This window comes from Haliotis rufescens, unplaced genomic scaffold (genome assembly GCF_023055435.1).
Source record: "Haliotis rufescens isolate VD_foot unplaced genomic scaffold, xgHalRufe1.0.p SCAF_18, whole genome shotgun sequence".
NCBI lineage: Eukaryota > Metazoa > Mollusca > Gastropoda > Lepetellida > Haliotidae > Haliotis > Haliotis rufescens.
Window position 1 is genome coordinate 31,337,001 of NW_025963868.1, and position 20,412 is coordinate 31,357,412.

The 20,412-nt window shown below is 41.0% G+C and overlaps 1 protein-coding gene across 1 annotated transcript in view; it reads right to left on the reverse strand.

The window, feature by feature from the left end:
- The window catches only part of LOC124117855, a 56,946-nt gene that overhangs the window by 2,564 nt on the left and 33,970 nt on the right, over positions 1-20,412 (reverse strand). Inside the window, exons 4-8 of the mRNA XM_048398602.1 lie at positions 3,671-3,793; positions 2,349-2,370; positions 2,134-2,189; positions 1,655-1,676; positions 1,403-1,458 (exon numbers count right to left, since the gene is read on the reverse strand). Of these exons, the coding sequence (XP_048254559.1) occupies positions 1,403-1,458; positions 1,655-1,676; positions 2,134-2,189; positions 2,349-2,370; positions 3,671-3,793 (279 nt within the window). The remainder of the gene's footprint in view (positions 1-1,402; positions 1,459-1,654; positions 1,677-2,133; positions 2,190-2,348; positions 2,371-3,670; positions 3,794-20,412) is intronic.

The following is a 20,412-nucleotide window of genomic DNA, read 5'->3' on the forward strand; positions in this document are numbered from 1 at the left end:
GTTTAACAAGAGAACATATAATGGCTTTTAAAAAACACCGTATAACTTCGGGATATCTGCTGATATATGAAGACTATCTAACCTATTTTATGATAGTTACTGTATAATTGTTATTGTTTGATCTAAATATCCAAATGAACAATCAAGGGATTTGTGTGCATTTTAGGTAATCAGGTAATCATTTCGCATAAAAGTATAATAAAACCTTTGTTTAAATATATTTACCTAAAATGCGAACAGTTACATCTATAAAACTCTTTCACAAATAGATGAGAACGTTTGCATATATGTATACTAGCGGGAAAAAGTAACTGTGCTTCATATGAAGTGATGTAAATGTTACGTGATTAAAAACTGAATATGGTTTGGACATTCGTCTGTCCAATTTTTTATCATAACAAATTCATTCACAAAACCAATAATTGGGAAAAGGCGTCAGAGAAACACGCCACTCAATTAACAATGGGGTGTGACCATCATTTGCGTTGATGCAAGCGAGGCAGCGACGACGCCTTGAAGACGCCAGATGATTGAATACAGCCTTGGGATATTGTTCCAAATGTCCAGCAAAGATTGTGCTCCCTGAACCGATTTGTCTCAACCAAAGGATGGTCTGAGCAGTTCATATGACATTTGGTATCGATTCCGTCGATACACAAACCGAATTGGTTGTTTTGTTGACGTGAAGTCACACTTGACATTAGTGTTGCGCTGCTGTAGACAACGTCTCAATAGAAATAATATTGTGTTTCAGTGAACATTTAAGTGTTTTCCAACTATGATTTGCGCCATTCTTGTTCACGGCTTACCCACGGCACGTTAATTTTATGAGCACCCAACAGCTAAACATTCATTGTGAACTGTTTACATAAAAAAACACGTGTGTGGGTATCATGCTCCCAACAAATATCCCAATTGTGCACTGTGCATAAAAATTCATGGGTAATTGTGAATCACGACATTAAAGTCGATGATATGTCTTCATGGATATGTATTAAAAGATGAATTATTTAAATTCAGAATAAATCATTTTTTAGTCAACTTTATATGAAGCAAAGTTATTTTTACCCTTTCGTGTTTCTCTCATTATTTAATGTCCAGTAGCATTCCATGAATGCTGTTGAGCATATGGTAATTATTTTCCTCTCGCTTTTTTCACAGTGTGCCATCCTCGATGATTTGACTCCTGGGCCCACTTGCACAAAATGATCTTAGTGCTACGACTATTGTAAGCCTATGGTAAAGTATGGTAGTTCCGATCATATTAGCGCTAAGATCCCTTTGTGCAAGTGGGCCCTGGTCTTAGCATTTAGGCTTTAGATGGGAGATAGGTTGACTTACAATAAGTCGTTAGATCAGGCCAATACACCATCAAACCAGTAGACAACCTAAAGACACCAACCTTCTATCTCCTGGTAGCTCCCATCTTTGTCCTCGTCCCGGACATATGAGACCATGCTGGTGACAATGAATATTAAAAAAAGATTGAAATAAGAGACAAGTTAGCCTACAGATGAGCTGTGATACATTTTCAAGTTACATTGTGTTAAACAGCTTGTATGTAGTTTCCACATTATTGCCATGCAAGCCCATATCATTGCGTAGAGAGTAACTTTTAATTCATTTCACTTGAAGATCGATGGCAGATACTCACCGATTTTGAATGGATCCTCCCTCTGAAAGTTACAACGTTGGACAGGTAATTATGCATACAAAATGCAAGATAAATAACAGATGACTCCTTGTCATTGCATACCTTGAACCTAATGGTAAATAGGTTCAAGTATGCTGTGATATGTGACTCGTTTCCTCTTACGCGATTAAGAAGTTTAGATAAAGCTGCACTTTGGTAAAAGAGCCAGTGTGACTCGTGATTTAAAAAGGTCAATCAGTGCTTAACGTTTCTAAGAAGTCACAACTTGACGACAGAAACAAATTAATGTTAGTGATAAGTTATGACTTAACAGTATGTCCATTAAAGGTTATCCAAATCAAAGAATGCGAACTGTTTTCAAGAAAGGGTTGATTACATTATTCATGAAATGATTCTCAATTACCCTGTAAAATTTAAGAAGTGTAATCCGATATAAATGCAATGGTGTTGAATGACTAATTAATATTTACGACACCAACCTTCTATTTCCTGGTAGCTTCCGTCTGTTTCCTCGTCCCGGGTATATGTGACGACGCTGAGGGAAAGGCATTAAAAATGACTTAAGCAGAAAGGACTAATCAAGGCAAACTAGTCTTCAGATAATCTGTGATACACTATCAGTTTAACTGTATATATACAGTTTTATTCATCTGACTATGCAAGGTCAGTGACATGATGGACAGCATGTACTCACCGGTTATGAATGTATCCCCTCTCTGAAAGTTAGAAATGTCTTTAGATAATTATGGATACATATTTCAAGATAAATAGAAGATAGACTAATTAATTATTTCACTGCGTACCTGTGAAATGATAATATATATTTATTTTATTCCATTCTTAACATCGTGTCTGACCTACTGTATTTACGAGAGTAAAAGGTTATGCATATAATCTCAGAAGTATTACTCTTCCTTAAACGTTGGTGTCAGACTCACTTTCCTAACACAGACTTGGTTTTGATCCTTGTGATTACTAATAATGGCCATCAAGGACAGGGAAGCATAGCCGTCTTTTCGTTTATTCAAAGTCAACGACAAGGAAGAAACCTAAATAACTGATTAGACCCAGTAATATTGATAACAACTTTGATCATTACAGCCACCCTCCCAACCCAGACACACACTACCCTCACCAAGACCGTCATTTTCATGTTGTTCTAATGGTAAGACACTGTGGTTAACAACAACAACAACAACAACAACAACAAAAACAACGACAATAACAGCCTTAATTAAACAGCTATTCATCCCATTAACGAGTGAAAACAACAATGCCGTCCTTGTTTCGCGTATATCGTATTGATAATTTGTTTCATTTGATTGATTTTACCTTAATATTGAGACTCGAACTATTCCCGCGTGATAACACACACACTTAGCTGTACACATCACATACCGTGATTACAGTAGACTCCAGGAAGAATTTTAAACCCAGAATATATCTTGTGTACAATTCAGGAAAAATAATTGTTTCGTTGACATGAATCGATCAGCTGAATATAGGACTCATTCGTAGTTAACGAAACTGAAGGGCGGTTTCTGATATCTTGATCAATGGTCACTAATGTGAGCAACGGCCAACAATGCCTGGTGCAAACAACCAGTTCATTCATGTATTCATTAAGAAGATATAGAGCTTTCGAACGTAGATTTGAAACTTGTAACATATATTCCAAACCGAACGCTATAACTCTTTACACTCTCATTAAATATTTGATTTTTACGTGTTTCTCCTGAAATATACTGCCACATTTACTGGTCATAATGTAGAAACCACAGCACGTTATTTAGCAACGTTAATGAAGTGAGATCCATATTTAAAATTGTCATACGTGCAGGATTTCCCAGAAAGGGCTTCTATCTATTTTGTTTGCGGTAATCTGGTCTTCATGGCCTAAAGTGGATCCAATACTTCTGGGGACCAATCATAATGCAGGGTTCTAAAATATTATGGTAGAATAGTTAATGTGACTCTCACGTTGTACTCATTCACACTCACACCACACAGTATTACCTTCACGTGTCTGTTTTCTACGAACAAGAAATATGACGACCACAGCGGTGACGACGATCAGGACAGAACAGACAGCAGCGACAGGGACGGTCGAAGCGACGCCAACTCCAGTAACCTCTCGTGCTGGAACATTCAAAATGTTTCTAATCTTATTTTCCCTTGGATAGATAACTTCTAGGATTGTGTTTGTTTGTTTGTGTGTGTGTGTTTTTGTGTGTGTGTTTTTGTGTGTGTGTGTGTGTGTGTGTGTGTTTGTGTGTGTGTGTGTGTGTGTGTGTGTGTGTGTGTGTGTGTGTGTGTGTGTGTGTGTGTGTGTGTGTGTGTGTGTGTGTGTGTATGTGTGTGTGTGTGCGCGCGTGTGTGTGTGTGTGTGTGTGTGTGTGTGTGTGTGTGAGATCCATATTGTTAAATGAATGGGAGTGGGTGGTACAATCAGAACGGCTGATCCTCGGAATATATCATACCAGAGCTATTCTGTGTCTGCAAATGTTTTGTCGGGTGTGGTGTTCTTTCTTGTTATGCTTATCGGTAGCCTTATACTGAATAAGCTATGTTTAACACGAAATAAGGTTGAATATTTATGTGTCACATGGTAATTTAAATAATGAATTATTGACATACTCGTTTCAATAATTACTCTCAAATTTCGCAACAACAGCGTTTACAGCAGCTGAGATGACTGAAAATGTTATCAATCATGGTTTGTTTAACCCCAATAAATGCTTGCATGCCACTGATTCTGTTACTAAAGTCTATCGCTAATGTTGTTTGAGTCTTACAGAAAACGTCCAGCGTCAGGTTCCGTGATGTATTCCCATGTATATTGTTGACGTGACACGTGTACTGCCCAGACACAGATCTGTCTACAGCTGGTATATACAACACATCCCCCCTCTGTCCTGTGATCTCCCTCTGTATGGATGTGTCCCACCAGGTCAAAGTGCAGGCGGGGTTACAGTCAGCAGAACATCTCACTGTGAGAGGGTCACCTTCTACTGCCTTTAGCCTGTCACTTGCACCGTTAAACTGTATCTGGTCAGGTCCATCTGGAATGTTTGATGTACTATGGTCAGTAGTTCCACACTGTATCACCAGCTTACGACGGAAAATGCTACTGCACGTCATAACGGTTCATACTGATCCTGAATACTGTGATGTACGCGTACAGTTTGGTTTTGTAATATATGTGTTAAAAGCGAATTAAACGTGCGGTTTGTTTCTGTGACATGTGTGTGACTACTGGAAATACGCATGTGACATGGGCCAATGTTGTACAAGAGGGAAGGGTAGAATGGGGAGTGAGTGAGTGAGTGAGTGAGTGAGTGAGTGAGTGAGTGAGTGAGTGAGTTGGGTATAACGCCGCTTTTAATATTATTCCAGTAATATCACGGCGTGTCAGCTTAATGTGGTAGGAAAGCCCGAAGTGATGCAGGTCTTAGACGTTTGCCACTTCGGTGAAACCCACGACGATGGGAGCGACACCAGCTTTAGTAACCTAAGTGCTGGAACATTTAATAAATAACAAAAGAATTGTTTAGGATTATAATGTTTCCGATATATAACATATGAAATAAGCAGTCACTTTAATTTCTAAATGTGGTGAACTTCAGTAAAATTGTCGCACATCTTACGAGTTATTGGAAGTTTCGTTTGTCGAATTAGGTAGTAAATAAACAATCGATTTCTGTCTTTAATACAGATCTGTGTTAAGTTGATTTTGAATGAACAGAAACGCTTTGCCATTTGAAAGAATCTCAAGAATGACATTGACGTGATGTCACATCATCAGAATATAGTCAATATTACCTGTTTAAATGATTAATCATCTCTGTGGGTTTAGATAAAGTTGAAATGAATGAAAATGAAAACACTGTATCACTAGCTAAACGGAAAATGCTACTGCACGCGACAGCGGATCCTTCTGGTCCTAAATAATGTGATGTACGCGTACAGTTTTGTAATATATGTGTGAATAGCGAGATAAACATGTGCAGTTTCTTGCTGTGACATGTACGTGTGAGACTACTGGAAATACACATGTGACGGAGGGGCCAATATTGTACAAGGGGGAGGGTAAGGATGGGGAAGGAGGGATGAGTGAGTGATTTGGGTATAACAACGCTTTTAACAGTATTCCAGTTATATCACGGTGTGTCGGCTTTATGTGGGAGGAAAGCCCGAAGTGATGCAGGTCTCAGACGTTTACCACTTCGTTGAAACCCACGAGCACGGATATCGTGCTGACAAACCTAGAGACATAATCGGGGCGAACGTGTATTCGAACCGAAAATCACCTCTGCACAGCAAATCGCGGTGCCTTAGACGACTGGGCCCTGGAAGGAGGTATGAAAAAGAGAGGTACAGTGAAGGGTTGAAAAAGAGGAAACGCTGTAATTTTCACGATCAATTAAGGTTAGTGTTTCTGAGGGAAACCCCGATCATAAAATATTGAGGTTATACACACTTTGCATGATGACCTTGACCATGACAGTCAACCCATCTTATTACAGAATAATCAGTTTTACTTATGTAGTGTTGCTTAAGAGTAATTTTGTAAGTACGTATGTGATAGACAAAATTGGAGCCAACATGTTACAAATGATTTCGTTGTATCATGTGCAATGACAAGATCTTATTTCATGTTTAAGACGGGTGGTGAGGTAGACTAGTGGTTTAAGCCTTCGCTCGTCACCTCGAAGACTCGGGTTCGATTCCTACATGGGTACAATGTGTGAAGCTCATTTCTGGTGTTCCCCGCCGTGATATTGCTGGAATATTGCTAAAAGTGGCGTAAAACCAAACTCACTCACTCATGTTTAAGACGGATCCTCTAAAGTGTTGCAAGGAAGTTTACTGAGGAGAGGAGATTGGTACTAATATTATATGTTTACCTAAATTAAAAATGCACTGATGCGGTGGCCATTTGAATTTGTCGAACCTCCAATCAGCAAGTGGATGTACAACCTGGTATGTGAACATGCATTTAAAATGTTTCATTGCTAACAGAAGGACCGACCTGTAGACAACGGACGTCGGACGAAGCCCATTATACAATTTTACACTGCCAAAAAAGGGATCGTTTAACTGGTGATTAGCAACAGTGCATAAAGCGTTCATATCTGATGGTACCTGGAAGGATTTCCTTCAGATATAATGTATGCAAGTATTCTCACAATTCTAAGAAAAGAATGTACAAAGCATGTATCATATATAGCGTACTGGAAAACTGTTGCTTTTGAAACAGGAGTAAACGTGTTGATAAATAATAACAGTAGCGCACAACTGACAAGTCAAGATTAGGTAAGAGCTATAAGTTTGCTAATGATCTAATCCATTTTTATTTTGTTACGGAATTTGCATTTGCAACGCGGGGGTGTGCTAATGTGGCATGGCCGTGGTTTACAGTGAAGACGCATGGACGCTTTCAATCGATTGAAAGTTGAAAGATTGATATGTCATGGCCCAGTGACTGCCATCAAGCCTATCACAAGCGTCAAGGGAAGAGCACGGCGTCATTAGCGTCAGATACTTGCGTCATTGGCGTCACATGTTCAGTGACAAGATTTCTTTCACATCTTATAGATAAGTCGTGTCTGGAGTGGTTTACAATGGAAAGTTTGCATACCTGAGAAGGTAAATGAAAGGTGTTTAAAGAGAATATTTTAAGCTCTAGTTTTATAGGGCCACTACATCGGTCTGTAGAAAGGACGATTTAGCATAGTAACTTAGCCATTGTGAATTAGAATACATCCTTTCTACCTAGATTTTCAACACGTGCAATAGATATTCTAAGAACAACAGTATACAATGTTTTAAATTATGCTTCTTAAAACAGTTCCAATAAAAACGCCGTCTCCTTGAATTAATATATTGTTGTTGAGACTACATTCAAATTGTTAACAGCCATAAATGGTGTATGAATATGGAATATGTACCTCAAGATATCGCTCAATGGAGGTTGGACTGAGGTTTCACTATATGCTATTCAGCAATGTTCGTTCAACATGTCATGGTATTTGGTATATGTTTATTTGGTAATGGTTCACATATGTTTCATTTTTACCTTGATTTTTGATTTGTGCTTTACCATGCTCATAACTCATCTAAAAATGTAAACATCTCTAGACCGCCTCTGTGGTCAAGTGGTAGAGCGTCCGCCGCGTCATACCAAAAGACGTTAAAAGATGGTACTTGTTGTTACCCTGTCTGGCGCTCGACATAAAGGGCCTAAAACAGGGACTGGTCAGCTCGGAGTCAGTATGCTGAGTCTGATTGGGGTATTCATGTTAATCTGCGGCATGGTATCTCAGTGGGCATTGATATGCATTGATATTTAAAACCCTAGACAACATATCCAGGTGCCGTGAAAACATTTGTATAGTGATCATGAATTTTCTATATACCTTCTGAAACTGCAATGAATATGAAGCTGAAACTTTTCACAGCTGATTTTGACTTTGGTGTCTATTATCCCGACACGACCCGCCGACATACTTTGAAAATACTTCCGAACATAAACGTTATTATGAACAATGCACAATGCTTCTGAAAATACAGTTCTCACAAAACTGTAGCTCAGAACCACAGTTGGAAAGATAAGATACTTCGTTCTCATACCTTAAACAAGGTAAGTTCTTACTCACACTGAACCTCCATTACATGTCCGTGACTCCAGTCAGACTCCAGCCCCTCCTCCAAAGCCTGGCAGGTGTAGATGTCTCCCTGGTTCTCTCTGCTGATGTGGGTTATTGTCAGGTCATCTCCGCCTGTGTGAGACCCATCACCAGATCCTAGCAGGGTCCTGTTCCTCCTCCAGGTGTAGGTCATGTTCAGTGGGGGGTGGTCCGGGGGCAGACTCTGGGAGGAGGAGGAGCATGTCAGGGTGACATTCTCACCTGAGACTACTGAGGCACGTCCTGTGATGTTAGGTGTGGTCGGCTTCTCTGTTAAAATATTAATATTTCAAAATAAACCAGTCAACCAGGACCATAGAATTGTGTCGTTTTATATGTCTAGTAAATGGAGTTCAAATTAACAATGTTTTATCATGATGTCTTGACCATTATATTACTGTAATATTCGAACCTCATTACATCTATTATTTTATCACCAACAACCGTTAAGGGTATTACCCCAAATCATGTCAGTATTCCAACATTACACTTTACTCAAATTAAATTGTTTCAGTTCATTTCTTCATTATGTTATGCCATGGAATTTCCTTTGTAGCCAATGGCAGGAGGTTTTGAAATCTTAAAATTACAAATGAAAGTGATAATTCCCATGGCACATTTCCCGTGACACAACTGCGAGGTACCAGTCATGAATGTGACGAGCATGATCTGCTCTGCGAAATACTTGAACCCGCCTGAACAAAGGTGTATGAAACATTAAAAAGTAACATACCACTCCTATCCTTATACTTCTGACGGTTTTACTTTCTTCACAACTAAAGGGTCTGCTACCAATAATTACTTTCTGACATTGTGTATTATCACGGCGATGCAGCTTAATGTACTTTCATTTCTTGGAATATTCTTCTGTTAATCACACGTAATACTTACGTGATACAACGAGGACCTGTCTACATCCAGGTACCGTCTGATACGTGCTTCCTTTACAGTAGTAAGTACCAGCGTCCTGTACAGTAACATTGTAGATGGTAAACCTCAGCTGTCCGGTCTGTGATAGTGAGTCCTCCCCTGTGTATCTGATCCTGGTCTTGTAGCCGGTGTGACTGGTGTTGAGTACCCATACCCCGTGTGACTTAGGCACGACCACTAACAGTTTTACCGAACCATTCCTCCATACGAAATATGTCTTGCTGACATGAGCTGGGTTCATGGTTATATTAACATCGTCGCCAACACGTGAAAGAGTGTGAGGGTAGTCAGCTGTCAGGGAGACCAGACCTGCACACAGAACAAATAATAAAGATTAAGCTTATGCTTATTAATATTTGATAAAAATTGTAAATGTTTTATTAATGCAAAATACGAATTTAAGCACAGCTCAATATAATGCCAAGTTCTGTATACGCAGACCGATACATACCACACACATATATCCATCCAGACACCATGAAAAACAGAAACATAGTCTCCAGCTGTTGAGTTAATACTGAGTTGATACAATTTGTAATTTGTCTGTAAAGCTTCAAAAATTTAGTTTCGCTCGATGATATTTCCGTGTAAAAGTAGGTCACTTCCCCTTGTACGTGAAGTTGTGAAAATATATCACTGTCTGGATACCCTACATTTCTCCTTGGTTATGTACCCGTTGGAGACCCGGGTAAGAATTAATCATAATCACGTTGCTGCTCGTTTTGAAAAACTCACTTACTTGACTGATTGATGCCACTGATCGAGGCTCGTGCTATCAACCACTGGTTTGCCGCACCAAGACTTGATTGTTAACAGGCAGCCGTCATGAGTCTGGAATACTGCCGACTGTGTGGTGAAACAGCAAAATCAAAAACAGGCAGAGTGCCGTAGTAATGAGTGATTATATAATTTCACTACATTTCAGTATACAGTATACCACATGTCGCGTGCGGTCACGACGCTCTGAAAGTAGTTTATCAATCATCTTTTAGGCGAAAAAAAACATTAGGCGTTCTGCCCCAGGCTCGCACTCATTAACCCGAAGCACGGAGATATCTGAATGACGTCACGCTAAAAATAGCTTACCAGCGTAGTACATTACAGGTTGTGTTGCAATCTGGGAAAACCCTGGCTTAAGATAGACCAACGGTTATACATTCAAATGGGGAAAGGTGTACATATCTATTAAGGTTGATGTAGTATGTTATGTGAACAATTTATGTTGAATGTTTTAAAACTTTCTTTCTTGGGAAATGTATTTACCTACGGGCGTCAGACAGTGTGGGATTCATTAATTCACCTTTAGCGAGGTGGACACACGCTATGTAAGCTGTGTTTTAAAAAAAAAATAATTCACATTTATGTTTTGAAGACGCCTTGTCATAAAACTACTAGCATATCTAAAGTAAATGTGATAGTTTACATACAAACTGCTGCGTAGTTGAAATATTGTAATAATTTGTATCTATAGTGTTTTCATGCTGAGAGAAATTGCTTTGTTGATATGGTGACTCATCAGAGTGGTATGCGGGACGCTGCCCTTACATCTGTTCAACGACAAAGGTATATCTTGTTGGACATCTTAGTGATTTAACGATGCAGTGACGTCTTATCAGTTACCAGTTCAAACAAATCGTAATCTTAATTCACTGTTGACTACAACCCTACCTAAGCACAGGTGCGTAGTAGACGTAACAACGGTCCTTACGCAGCCGATAGCGAGCTCCAGTTTGGCTTCTAATGTTCTATTTAGGGGTGCACCTTCAGAAATTTTTTTGCCATGATGTAGTTTATCGTAAAGATAACGTTCAACCTCACGTTCTGTGTATAATGTTTAAGAAAATAAACTTTTATCTAACTTGGAGTTGGGCGATAGCGGGCGATGTAATGTTCTCCAGTCCTCTTCAGACAGTTTTGGAAAGAATTGTGTTTCCAGCTTTGCCGTTTTGTGACATGTAACTTGTATTTTGTGAATTTCGTTGAAATAGTCCTACAGTGTAGGCTCAATCATAATCCTTCGAATTCTGTCACAATGAACCATGTAAACTGTACATGTTCGTTCCGCGAAATATATAATCAGTTGCATTTACATATTCATATAGTTTATTGTCTAAACTCCTTTCAGTAAAAATTACAAATTAAAATAATTGCAGTTTGTTTTCCTTCGTTAAGTTGCAATTCTCAGCGAAAACACAAATTGAGTTCTTGTGATCGAAATATGAACGAATGAATGTAGCGAAAGTTGTCCCGTAGAAGTCAGGTCTCACAATCAGCCAATCAAATAGCAGCACCTGGGCTAACAAAAAGTGTTGCATATGAAGATAGTGTAGTATGTGTGAGTGAGGTGAATGATCAAATATTATATCGTTATTTTGTTATCACATTAGTACCACTTTACATGACGCACAGTTACTTTTCCCCCGTTAGTATATACAGATAATCAAGAAACTGTACGAAGTGTTATACAATGACAGCAAAGCAGAGTCACATGTCCTTCACAACGACAACGTGTTAAGTGTGAGTCGGGTTTAACGACGCTTTGAACAGTATTCCAGTTATATCACGGCGTGTCAGTTTGATGTGGGAGGAAAGCCCGAAGTGATGCAGATCTCAGACGTTAACCACTTCGGTGAAGCCCAAGAGCATGGGTATGGTGCTGACAAACCTAGATACATAATTGGGGCGAACCGGGGATCGAACCCTCAATCATAGGTTTCTGGCGTATAGAAACATCGGGATTCGCACCACATTCATAGGTAACAACTTGTTAAGACAACCCAGGCGTATTCGTTACTAGTTTGCTGAGGAAGTAGATTCGTTGACCTTGTTCATTGGGATGGCACATGAATCGTGACAATTTCCGTATCAGCCATACCATCAGAGTAGTGTGACATATACCAGTTGTAACCACAGCAAACGACATCACTTCAAGTGACAAGAGCTATTGCTTAATGCTATCATTCACAATATTAGAGTCAGTGAGTTGGGTGTAACGCCGCTTTTAACAGTATTCCAGTTATGTCGCGTCGTGACTGCTTAATGTGGGAGGAAAGCCCGAAGTGATGCAGGTCTCAGACGTTTACCACTTCGGTGAAACCCACAGGCATGGGTATGGTGCTGACAAACCTAGAAACATAATTGGGGCGAACCGGGGATCGAACCCTCAATCATAGGCTTCTTGCGTGCCCAAGGGACGCAACTCTACACAGCGAATCGCTGCGTCTTAGACGACTGGGCCACCCCTAAACTATAAGAGGTATCACCAATCACATATGCCAGTTGTGACAAAAGTTACAATCAGCAGCAGCACAATGTTACCACTTGAATCGGTGCCCCACATGTCAGCCCGTCTGCCTACAACCGTCCATACGTCACTGTTTACGGAACTGGGATATGTGCTGTGGAAATGTTTGTTTTAAAGGAAATTTAATTAGAGTGAGTGAGTTGGGTATTACAACGCTTTTAAAATTTTTCCAATTATATCACGGCGTGTCGGCTTTATGTGGTAGGAAAGCCCGAAGTGATGCAGGTCTTAGACGTTTGCCACTTCGGTGAAACCTACGAGCACGGGTATCGTGCTGACAAACCTAGAGACATAATCGGGGCGAACCTGGATTCGAACCAACAATCAACTCTGCACAGAGTGAGTAAAAAATGGCTGCAGTCATTGCCCCATATCATGAATCGAGCCCTGTCCTTCGGCGTAATGATCGATTTTTTTAACCACAAGACTATCGGCGCGCATCTTTTCATCAATACACTAAGGCCCTAATTTGCGCTAAATTGTAAGTATTCCAGGTGAATCATAATAGGGATACCATGTTACACGCTTTATTGTCTTACGACAGCTGGTACATGTATTCCCAGATCGATATATGCAGTGGGTGTGTGAGAGAGGGGCCGTGCTAAGACATGTAAGTGACAGAGTGTAGCCCACCGGGTGAATCGATAAAACATGGGTGGTATACACGTACGAGTTACCTCCCTTTAAACTTTTCAAACATGTTTATCTTGCTGTCAGAGGTGCTTTCATGAGTTTCAGCTATAACGTGGCGTGTCTGCGTTATACTGGAGTAAATGTAAACATATACATCATGATTACAGGATCTATGCATCAATAAGGGACGCAACTCCTCAAAGTAAGTTGAGGTGTCTTTTACAACACCTTCTCTTCATCTTCCGAGTATGCACGGGTGGCCCAGTCGTCTAAGGTACCGCGATTCGGTGTGCAGAGTTGCGTCCCTTGGGCACGCCAGAAACCTATGATTGTGGGTTCGAATACCTGTTCGCCCCGATTATGTTTCTAGGTTTGTCAGCACCATACCCGTGCTCGTGGGTTTGACCGAAGTGGTAAATGTCTGAGACCTGCATCACTTCGGGCTTTCCTCCCACATTAAGCGGACACGCCGTGATATAACTGGAATACTGTTAAAAGCGGCGTTAAACCCAACTCACTCACTCTTCCGAGTATCTCTTTCTCTTCATCTCTCGCCGTCTCTTTCCTAAGATCTTCCTGTCATCTTTTCTCCTTCAGCTTCCATCGTTTTAAGTAATGACACAAATGTAATACCGTACCAAGTTTCATTATTTCATTGTGAAAACTATATTGATTTTATCATAATATACAAGGTTTTCTTAAACAAATGAAAATGTTTATATGAAACGGATTTATTCATCCAAATTTTGACTTTTTGATATCAGTTCAAATAATTGGTCAGTCAGTACATGTTGCAATTGGAACTGCATAATAGCTGTCAGAAACAGCAGCAACATTGGAAAGGGGAATATTTTCTTAACACGAGGATATGTTTAAGTGTGCTTTAAACACAATAAGAAGACTTAATTTGAACACTCCCATGACAGCGGGGCCAGGGAAGGAGTTCTAAACCGGGTTAGAGTTAAGCTCCCAGGTCCTCGGTTTATTGCTTGTCATAAATGATTTGGTTGGTTGGTTTGTTGTTTAACGCCGCACTCAGCAATATTCCAGCTTTATGACGGCGGTCTGTAAATAATCGAGTCTGGACCAGACAATCCACTGATTAATGTCATGAGCATCGATCCGCGCAATTGGGATCGATGACATGCATCAACCAAGTCAGCGAGCCTGACCACCCGATCCCGTTAGTCGCCTTTTACGACAAGCATAGTCGCCTTTTACGGCAAGCATGGGTTGCTGAAGACCTATTCTACCCGAATAAATGACTCAACTGATTGCCGTCGTGCACCGAGGACGTGGATTATTGTTCACGATATCTGCCACTAGTTTGTCTGGTCCAGAACTGATTCTTCACAGGTCGACGTGATATTGCTGGATTCATAATATCTGCCACACACACTCTTAATATTATATTTTCTTATATTCTATAAACGTCTGTCACGGGTCTAACTGGTTGGGGTACAGGTAACCGTATTTCGATTAAAATATTGTTTCAAGAATAGAAGAGCATCCTATGCTTGTCCTAAGAAGCCACTAAGTGGATCAAGCAGTTATGCTCTGTGACTCTGCATTCAATAAGCTTATGGTTGAAAATCACTTGACACAGGTCTTAAATGTGACCCCTTTTAACACTGTGAAGTATAATGTAGTCATCTCTACAACATGTTTGCTCGTATGTGTTCTCCTAATTCGTAAGGGGCGATCGGGTAGCCTTGTAGTAAAAGCGTTGTTTGTCACGCCGAAGGCCCGGGTTCGATTACCGACATGGGTACAATGTGTGAAGCCCATTTCTGGTGTCCCCCGCCGTGATATTGCTGGGATATTGCTAAAAGCGCCGTAAAACCAAACTCACTCACTCACTAAGTGGATCAAGCAGTTATGCTCTGTGACTTGGTTGACTGCGTGTCACGGTACCCGTACCAGTCGTTGCTCATATCAATCGCTGGGTTGTCTGGACTACACCCGAGCATATAGAGGTCACCATCATGTACGAAGCTGGAATATTGCTGAGTGCGGCGTTAAGCAAACAAACATGATTACCTCCCGTTTTGTTTTGCTGACCTCTCTGTCTCCACGATAACCAACAAGTAGCATTCAGTAAGCTTATGGTTGAAAATCACTTGACACAGGTCTTAAATGTGACCTCTTTCAATACTGTGAAGTATATTGTAGTCATCTCTACAACATGTTTGCTCGTATGTGTTCTCCTAATTCGTAAGGGGCGATCGGGTAGCCTTGTAGTAAAAGCGTTGTTGGTCACGCCAAAGACCCGGGTTCGATTACCGACATGGGTACAATGTGTGAGGACCATTACTGGTGTCCCCCGCCGTGATATTGCTGGAATATTGCTAAAAGTGGCGTCAAACCATACTCACTCACTCACCTAATTCGTAAATCGATGAAACTGATATTAAACTATAAAGTTAAATTTATTACAATTTAGTTTTATTCATATCAATGTTTGACTAATACGTGTATTGTAATATCATTTGGAACTAATTTAGCGTTCCTGTATTTTCTATGCACAAATCACTTACAATAATTCTTATCCTAAAGGTCCGAGGTTGATCCCGGGCCGCATCATGACAGATCACGTTAAAGATGCTACCTTGTTACCTTGGCTGACACTCGATATGAATGCTATACATCAAGAGGCGGTCATCCAGGATTCAGTAGCATGTTTCACGCTGGTTGGTTGATGTTGATTTGTTGTTTAACGTGGCACTCAGCAATATTACAACTATATGACGGCGGTCTGTAAATAATGGAGTCTCAACCAGACAATCCAGTGATTAATATCATGAGCATCTATAACTGACCACGTGCAATTCATGGAAAGAGCAGTAGAAGTATGGGTTTATAAAACACGTGTTGATTAGCAATACATTTTATCATTTTCACTGAAAGACAAGGTCGAATATGCCACGGTTGAGTGCTGCAGATCGAAATATCTCCAATTGCCTTGGGAACGTTGCCCGGCACCTCAATTATCATAAAACAATGATTTCCCGACTTTGCACCGGGATACACCCAGTTTCATGCAACTGAAGATCTCCCCAGAAGTGGTAGGCCAAGGGTTACCACACCACCTCAGGATCGATTCATCCTGGTCACCCACCTACGTAATCGGCTAGCCACACCTACCGTCACTGCAACACAGGTGCCAGGTTTGAGAAGAGTGTCCGCACAAACATTTAGGAACCGTCTACGAGAGGGCGGTCTACGTGCAAGATGACCTCTTATTGGACCTGTTTTACGCCACGAACATCGACGCCAACGACTCAGGTGGTGCACCAACGTTCGGATATGGACCCTCAGAAACTGGAGGCGCGTCTGGTTTAGTGACGAATCACGTTTTCTCTTACAACGCCGTGACGGAAGACAGCGTGTCTATAGAAGAGGAAACGAACGTTTTGCCCCGAACTGTGTTCGGCAGGTCGACAGAGTTGGAGGAGGGAGCGTCATGGTTTGGGGAGCCATGTATTTCAACCAAAGATCAGACTTGGTGATCGTTCGTGGTAATATGACAGCCCAGTGCTATATCAATGACGTTTTACAGCCTCATCTTCTGCCGATTATCGACCGACAGAGGGAGCTCTATCAACACGACAACGCCGGGCCGCACACTGCTCATGCAACAGTGAATTTTCTCCAGAATTCTAACGTCAACGTGTTACCATGGCCCTCCCGATCACCAGACATCAACCCAATCGAACATCTTTGGGATTATCTGGACCGACGAGTACGTGCACGTACACCGCCGCCGCAGACGTTGGATGCACTAGCCGTTGCACTACAGGAGGAGTGGAGAGCAATCCCTCAGGAAAGAATCCGGCGTCTAATCCGTTCTGTTCATAGGAGGTGTAATGCTGTGATCGCAGCTCGTGGCGCTCATACGAGGTACTGAGAAAGACGCCCCATTGCGTCAAGTCAATCTTAGTGAGAGAACTGTCGAAGTCTGGACTTAAACTTGCATAACTGTACTGCCACCATGCCAAATTTCATATTGTTGTCTTCAATAATAAATGTGTTATAATAACTTGAATATTGAGATAAACATCTTGAAAATATAGGGGTTGCGTTTCTTTTTTGAGAGAGTGTATTTTTCACAATGAAATATTCAAACTTGGTACGGTATTACATTTGTGTCATTACTTAAAACGAGGGAAGCTGAAGGAGAAGAGATGACGGGAAGATCTTAGGAAATGGACGGCGAGAGATGAAGAGAAAGAAATACTCGGAAGATGAACGGAATGAGATAACATTCGTGTGGTATAAGGCGCCGCAATTTGCTTGAAAGAGTTGCGTGCATATATCCTAAAGTCATGATTTCAAATTTACTCACACAAAGCAGACACGCTATGATATAGCTGAAACTCATTAAAGCAGCACTAGATCCAACTCACTGTATTTTGCGTACCGCTGTGGCAGCTTAAGATGTTTAAAAAGTTTAAAGGGCGGAAACTCGTACGTGTATACCACCCATGTTTTATCGACGCACCCGATGCTACACGCTTTCACTTAAATATTTTTAGCACGGCCCCTCTCTCTCACACACTGCATATATCGATCTGGGAAAACATGTACCAGTTGTCGTTTCCCTGTAGCGTCACAAAACGCAAGACATTGAAGCGTGTAACATGGTATCCCTATAATCATTCAGAACACCTTGAATACTTACAATGTAGTGCCAAATTAGGGTCTCAGTGTGCTAATGTCTGTGTTATCAACCGATGAAAAGTTGCATCCCTATAGTCTTATGCTTAAAGAATTCGATCATAACCCTGACTGACAGGGCTCGGTTCACCACATGGGACGAGTGAAGCCAGTTTTTACTCACCCACTCACTTACTACATAGTGATTCATAACCAAAGATATATGTTTATGTTGTAGTCGGTTTTTGATTTAACTGCAATTTCTTATGAATATGGAGATGGTTTTGTCGCTTTTATGTCACCAAAACACTGACGACCTGCGACGCCTTTGGTTTCCACCAACATCGGGCTGAGACGCCTCCATATCAGTGAAATACTGTTCAAAGAGACTTAATACATCCAACTGACTAGATCATGAACTTACTCGTCGCAATTTCCTATGCATTTCATATGTTAACACTTCCTCATAGCATATATTTGGTTTCGTATTGATTACATTAAATGATTAACAAAGCAAATTTCCTTTAAACAAACATTTCAACAGCACATATCCCAATTCCGTATACAGTGACGTATGGAAAGTTATAGGCCGATGATCTCGTCGCGGTAGCGCTGTCCTTTGAGATTTCCCTCTACCACTATCAAACGGGTCCTCTGTCTTGGTGTAATCCCACCCCATACCATAACGCTGCTACCCCCGAACCGATCTTCTTCCATGACACAATGATTGACGTAACGTTCACCTCGACGTCGGTACACTCGAATCCATCGCTGTGGCTGAGGTTAAAACGAGACTCGTCAGTGAATAGAACTTGTCCCCACTGCATGGCCCTCCAGCGTTGACGCTGTCTGCACCACTGTAGACGTGCTTGACGTGCTTGACGGTGGTTTCCTGTCAAAATGAGACGCCTGGCGGGTCTTCTGGCTACAATGCCTGCATATCTGAGGCGACGACGTACAGTTTGTGAAGATATTCGTCGAAGGCCAGAGATGCTTCTTGCAGTCACTGTTGCTGGCTGGAATCGTTTTCGTAGGTGTGTTGTTCGAATCCAGTTGTCTTGTCAATTATTGGTTACGCGTGGCCTGCCACTGCGAGGATGGTCTCTGACTGCATTCGTCTGTTGTCAACGTTGCCACCAAATGGTGTTTCTGTGGACGTTAAATGGTCATGCAACATCACGTTGACTCCATCCTGCTTCAAGTATACCAATGGCTCGCAGACACCCATTTTCGGACAGGCATGGCATGTTGAATGATGAATAATGGCGTAAATATATTGTTTTTCTGAGTGGTTGTTGTCAGCACGAGGCTTAACAATGCATATGGAATCCTGTTAACGCACATGTTTTTATACCCATTCTTGGGTAGTGAAATGCATGTGGCTTGCAAAAAGTCAACTTTTGCATGGAATGCATGCTTTTCTGTAGCTGTTGCGTTTTTGTGACTTGATTTCATACATGTACTACAATATTGAAAACCAAACTTTACTAGTTTGAAAAATACACTAAAATAATGGTGTCACAGGAACTTTTGTTGTTGAGTATATTTTTCATTGTGTACGTTACAAACACGTCGTCACTGGCACTTGCGAGTCTGTATTCATCCACTCAAGCCATGTTAATAAAAACAACAACATTAGATTAGGTTTATTTAAGGAAGTTTTGTTGACTTTATTTATTCATTAAACTGAAGTGCAAACTGTTATAAAAACCCGTAGCTTTGCATTATGGGGATTAATAATAATTTTAAGGATAAGTCATATTTTTCTAACTTAACCTTCAACGTCAGCAAATCATGTTAGAAAACCCCACTGAACATATAAAGTGCGTATGTAAAAAAATATCATGATTATTAGGAACATATGGTACACAGAATTGGACATTCAACACTCCCTCAACAGAGAGATGCCATGGTGGTACCTTACCCTACTTTGTTATAAATGTAAAATGTTTAACGCCATTCAAATGTTTCTCGTTTCAGGGACCTTTACCATATAATTCGTTGATATTAAATATGTTATACATAATCACACTCTGCAACCTACCGAAAGGGCGTAAGACGAAGGGCGAAGTTCCATGCTATAAGTTCCATTGATAATGTCAATGTGAGCAGGTTTATAGCTTCATTCTATTTGTGATACGTTCGGTCAAACAAGCCCCATACACTAAGTTCCCACGCACCAATCTGACAACGAGTGAGTGAGTGAGTTAGGTGTAACGCCGCTTTTTACAGTACTACAGATATGTCGAGGCGATGCTGGTCTCAGACGTTTACCACTTCGGTGAAACCCACGAGCACGGGTATGGTGCTGACAAACCTAGAAACATAATCGGGATTAGAACCTACAATCCTAGGTTTCTGGCATGCCCAGGGGACGCAACTCTGCACAGCGAATCGCGGCGCCTTATACGACTGAGCCCCACGTGCCGCCGCTTCAGTCTGGGCAAGGTAAACCTGTGATTGGAAGCTGTCTGTGAGTCACAATCAGTCAAGTCACTGAGCCTCTCCAAACAAACAATAGAGTGATGGGGTAACTTATTCTTACC